This window comes from Mastomys coucha, unplaced genomic scaffold (genome assembly GCF_008632895.1).
Source record: "Mastomys coucha isolate ucsf_1 unplaced genomic scaffold, UCSF_Mcou_1 pScaffold18, whole genome shotgun sequence".
Classification (NCBI taxonomy): domain Eukaryota; kingdom Metazoa; phylum Chordata; class Mammalia; order Rodentia; family Muridae; genus Mastomys; species Mastomys coucha.
Genome location: NW_022196900.1, coordinates 101104918 through 101110756, shown reverse-complemented (window position 1 = coordinate 101110756; position 5839 = coordinate 101104918). Strand labels below are relative to the sequence as shown.

At 44.1% G+C, this 5839-nt stretch overlaps 1 protein-coding gene across 2 annotated transcripts in view; it reads left to right on the top strand.

Moving 5' to 3' along the window:
* The first annotated feature begins 2251 nt into the window (after nucleotides 1-2251).
* CUNH1orf158 (chromosome unknown C1orf158 homolog) overlaps nucleotides 2252-5839 on the top strand; it is a 20567-nt gene continuing 16979 nt past the window's right edge. For both annotated transcript variants that reach the window (XM_031379398.1, XM_031379396.1), the window contains exon 1: nucleotides 2252-2568. In XM_031379398.1, the coding sequence (XP_031235258.1) occupies nucleotides 2458-2568 (111 nt within the window). In that variant the 5' untranslated portion in view covers nucleotides 2252-2457. The remainder of the gene's footprint in view (nucleotides 2569-5839) is intronic.

Below are 5839 nucleotides of genomic sequence, written 5' to 3'. Positions count from 1 at the left end.
GGAGGAGACTGTGAGGCAGTGGCCCAGCTTGAGCATCTGAAACCTCAAAGCCAGGCCCAAGTAAGACACTTCCTCCAACAAAGCCACACCCACTCCAACAAGGTCACATCTCCTAACAGTGGCATTCCCTATGGGCCTATGAGAGCCATTTTTATTCAAACCATCATGACACCTAAAATAGAGAATGTGAAGATCTTATGGAATGAATGAATGAATGAGTGAGTGAATGAACCTTATTGTGGTTAGCTGCAAGCATGATACAGGATTCTGCGTGGAAACCTCTTAACCAGAGTTACAGGAAAGCAATGGATGGAAGCCAATGATTTAAGTTCGAGGTGGAATAGATGAAATTCTCAGGTGTTCCACCAGGTAACCCTGTGATTTGGGGCAGCCGAACCTCTCTATGGGCCTCTCTACAAAGCAGAAACCATTACAGTACCAGCCTTCAAGGGATGCTGTGAGTGAATGCCTGTTAGCATACTAACATAGGTTCGCATATCAACACCAAGTAGTATTACCATTTAACTCAACTTCAAGAAAGTGTCCAACTCATTCCAGTTGCAGAGAAAGAGGAACACTCCTTCATTGCTGGTGGGATTGCAAATTGATACAACTACTCTGGAAATCAATCTTGTGGTTCCTCAGAAAATTGGAAATACTTCTACCTGAAGATGCAGCTATACCACTCCTGGGTATATACCCAAAAGATGCTCTACCATGTAACAAGGACACATGATCCAGTATGTTCATAGCAGCCTTATTTGTAATATGCAGAAGCTGGAAACAACCCAGATGTCCCTCAACTAAAGAAAGGATACAGAAAATGTGGCTCATTTACACAATGGAATACTATTCAGTTATTAAAAATGAGGACATTATGAATTTTTCAGGCTAATGGATGGAACTGGAAAATTTCATCCTGAATGAAGTAATCTAGACCCAAAAGGACATGCATGGTATAAAGTCACTGATAAGTGGATATTAGCCAAAGAGTTCAGAATACCCATGATACAACTCACAGACCATATAAAGCTTAACAAGAAGGAACACCCAAGTGAAGATACTTCAATCCCTCTTAGAAGGGAGAACAAAATTATCATGGGAGGCAGAGGGAAGGAGGGACATGGGTGGGAGAGAGGAGGGGGAGCAGGATCAGGTATGGAGGGAGACAGGAGAGAAGCTCAGGGGGACAGGAGAATGAATGGAAACCTGCAGCAGTGTAAGGCAGGGGCAGAGGGGAAGCTCTACAAAGTCCCAGAGACCTAGGATGTGAGAGGCTCCCAGGACCCAACTGGGATGACAGCCAAAATGCCCAACAGTGCTGAGATGGAACCTGAAGAGACCACCTCCAGTAGATAAATATGGCCCCAGTTGAGGCATAGGGCTATCCATTGATCTTCAAATTTTTTGACCCAGAATTGTTTCTGTCTAAAGGAAATGCAGAGACAAAAATTGAGTAGAGTAAAGGAAAGGCCATTCAGTGACCTACAGAACTTGGGAACCATCCCATGGGCAGGCACCAAACCCCTAACACTATTACTGATGTCATGTTGTGCTTACAGACAGGAGCCTAGCACGGCTGTCTTCTGAGAGGCTCTAGCATCAGCTGACTGAGACAGATGAAAATACTTACAGCCAACCATTGGACTGAGGTCTGGGACCCCTAGAGAAGAGTTAGGAGAAGGACTGAAGGAGCTGAAGGCCATTGCAAACCCATAGGAAGAACAACAGTATCAACTAACCCAGACCTGTCAGAGCTTCCAGAGACTAAGTCACCAACCAAAGAGCACACACGGGGCTAGTCTGTGGCCCCTGGCACATATGTAGCAGAGGACTTCCTTGTCTGGACTCATTGGGAGGGAATGTGCTCAATCTTGTTAAAAAAAAAAAAAAAACTTGATGCCCTAGGGAAGGGGGATGCTAGTCGGGGTGAGGTGGGGATAGGTGGCTGGTGGGGGACACCCACTCAGTAGCAAAGTGGAGGGGGTTGGGGGAAAGAACTCAGGGAGGGAGAACCAGGAAGGGTAGCAACATCTGGAATGTAAATAAATATAATAATAAAAAATAAGATTGCAGCAAGGGTGGTGGCCCTCTTGGCATGATAACAGAGACCTGACCTTTCACTACTGTTTTCATCAGGGTATCTTTTCACTTTGGATTATGTTTGTGGGGCAAGGTTTGCTCTCCCAGAATCAACTGATTCTGGTAGAGAATATTTGTGCCCAGAGTCTGTCACCATGGAGACAGTCAACAAAAGAGAATCCAAGATCACACCACTCCTCTGAGAGGAAAGTGAGCTCTCCGGCTTTGTTTTGAATTTCCCGAGCTTGAAAGAATGTCACCTACTACCTATTCTTGAAGGGTAGATGAGTAGATGAATAACCTAACAACCTCCTAACATCTCTCTCGTGTCCCTGCATCTGCCAAGGCAAAGGGATGTAGGGACAGATCCTAGCCATGTTTTCTACCTCAGTGATTCCTGAGGCCTTTTCTACTCCAGGCTGGCAGATTGAAAAGAAGTATTCAACGAAAGTGCTCGTTGGAAACTGGGTGGAAGAAAGAGGGAAGGTAAGGAGGAAGAGCCAGTGGGAAAATAGCTCAGAGAGAGGAGTAAAGTCATTGCTATTCTGAAATGTGACGTGGTGCATGGTGTGAGTTAGTGTGTGGTTCAGCTCAAAACCCTGGTGTAAGGTAGGGCCTTTGTGCTCTATACAGGAAAGATGTATTCAAGCAATAATTAAGGTCCCTCTTTATGCCTGAAAGACACCATAGCAGGCATATTAATACAATTGTAACTCTAACACTGTTGTCACTGGGGAATTTCAAAGTACCAAGAGATTCCCAATTCCTTTGTACTTTTAAATTTTATTATTGTTTATTTATTTGTTTATTTGGTTTTCTGAGATAGTCTCTTTACATACCCCCTCAACTGTCTTTAAACTCACTATGTAGACTAGGCTGATCTTGAATTCACAGAGCTCCTGCCTCTGCCTCTACCTCTGCCTCTGCCTCTGCCTCCCAAGTTCTTAGATTAAAGGCATGTGCCACCAGCTTTATAATTCTTTAAAGTTTTGGGGTTTTTGTTTTTTAACTGTGCTGGACACAGGCTCAGTAGGTAAGAGCATGTACTGTTGTGGCAGAGGACTGGGTTTAAAGCTTGGTTCCTAGTCCCCACAGTAGCTCACACAAAACTCCAGGGGACGCAATGTCCTCTTCTGGCTTCCTCGTGCTGTATAATCATGGTACACTTACTTACATGTAGACAAACACTGATATAAATTTTGTGTCTGGGATCACATGCATGTGTGCAGTTGCATGCAGATGCCTGCAAAAGCCATAAGAGGGAGTCCTATCCATTGGAACTGGAGCTATGGCCAGTTATGAACAGCCCACTGTGTGTGAGGGAAACCAAAGTTAGTCCTCTGCATGAGCAGTGAGCACTTTTAACCCTGGGTCATTCTTTGCACTTCTATTTGAAGAATTTCTACTCTTCTCAGCCTGGCCCTTCTGTGTTTATAGCACCTTCTGAAGCAGCCATAGCACTCCTTGCAGTGATGTTAATGGCTATGTTGCTGCTCACTGCACTCGTTCCACAAGCCCTCCTGCCCAAGTTCACTGTTAACTCTAAAAACAGGACAGGTTCTTGGTGTTGGCTTGGACTGAACGGGATGCTTAAAACTGAACCTTTACCTTTTTGTCCAGCAAAAAGAAGCCACTTAGAGTTTTGCCAGGACAGAACCAGGGTTGTTCAATTGGCGCAGTGCTTGTCAAGCATGCATGAGACCTGCCGAGGGTTCAATTCCCACAGGTGCATAAGCTAGGTGAGTGGCATGCCTGTACTCCAGAGCACTCAGTATTTATGAGATAGTGGCAGAAGGATCAGTATTTATGAGATAGTGGCAGAAGGATCTATATTCTAAGGTCATTCTTGATAACAAATCAAGTATAAAGCCAGCCCAAGATTATGTATGTGTCTGTCAGTCTGCATGTATGTGTGCATGTGTAGTATGTATGTAAGTTTATTTCTTTTTAGCAGTTCCTAGATACACTCATGAAATCTTGGGAAATGAAAAACAAGAGAGCTTAAGATAGAATTGCCACTTTTGATCTCGGGGGAAATGGGGAAAGTTGATGGTAGCTTCATGTTGTCCTTCAGACACCTATGCAAATCTCTGTGGGACCTAGGATTTGACAGCCTTAAAGAATGGGGTGTACTGCTGTCTAATGCGGCAAACTTTACTTCAGTTTTAGCGTACTTTTACACAGGAAGCTAACAAAAAAAAACCCAAAAAACAAAAAACAAAAACCAGTGATCCAAGGAAGGTTGTTTTGAGAAAAACATGAACAGAAAACATGTAAGTACATACTAAATATTAACAGCCCTTTCCCAGAACTTTCTCAGGACAGAGCAATTTAAATGCAGTTGCCTGGCACATGCTATAGATTATATCTGGGAAAGCATGAAAGTAAGGCAGAAGGCCATGTCCAGATTGAGGGCATCCTGAGGACGACACTCAGAATATCCCTTCACCAGAATGGGTTCTATAGCTATGTTCTGACATCCAACAAGAATAAATATGTCTTACAAGTTAAATGCAAACGGTTCTCACAATTCCCCTGGGCATTGTTCATCATTCTTTTAACCGTGTTCCATCACTTTGGACAACTAGAAAAGATTGTTCCCATGGAGACCATTAGTCATCACTAGACATGTATCAGTTATCACTAGCTTCAATTGTGATTGGCGGATGTCAAGAAGAGGAACCAAGGGGCACAGGGGAAAAATGACTAGATGGGCAATCAGTTAGGGTTCCTGTTGAGAAAAGCTGCAAAGGACCCCAGTCTGTGAATAAGCAGTCCCAAATTTCTCTAGGAGAACGCTGTAAGGGAGCCTGGACCGTCTCAAACGGGAGATAGTGGCAAGGTGGTACATGCCTTTAATCCCAGCACTTGGGAAGCAGTATAGAGACCTTTATGAGTTGAGACCTGATACAAAGGGAGCCTCAGGCCACCTAAAGCTGCATAACTGCTTAGTGAGACTTTGTTGAGTAAGTCTAGAAACAGGGGTAGAATGAGGAAAGGGGGGCGGGGAGGCAAGTAGAGGAATCCAATATAACACATGAAGAAAAATGTTGGGGTTGGTGACACATTTCTATAATCTGAACATTTGAAAAGGCTGGGTGAGGGCTGGAGAGATGGCTCAGCAGTTAAGAGCACTAACTGCTCTTCCGAAGGTCCTGAGTTCAAATTCCAGTAACCACAGGGTGGCTCACAACCATTCGTAATGAGATCTGATGCCCTTTTCTGGTGCATCTGAAGACAGCTACAGTATACTTAGATATAATAATAAATCTTTGGGCCTGGCCAGAATGAGCTGGGCCAGAGCGAGCAAAGGTCCTAAATTCAATTCCTAGGAACTACATAATGGCTCACAACTAACTGTATAGCTACAGTGTACTCATATACATAAAATAAATAAATAAATCTTTTTTTAAAAAAAAAGAAAAGGCTAGGCAAGAGGGTTGTGAGTTCAAGGCCAACATAGGCTATATATTAAGACCATACTAAGAAAAGAAAGGGAGAGGTGAAATTTTAAAGGGAAATTGAGGCATTTAATAGGAAATATGTATGTGAACATGATAAACTATAGAAAAGTCCGAGCAAGGTATGTTCATTTTCTAAGATTTATGAGGAGGAGGGTGAGAGAGAAGCTGGGAGAGCAGAGAAAAGGGGGCACCGGCGGCCCCGCCCCCCCCCCACGCTTCCCTGCACTGCTCGCCGGCCTGCCTGCCGCAGTTACCCCTGGGCTTTGTCCGTTTCTCCTCCCCCCTTCCCTCCC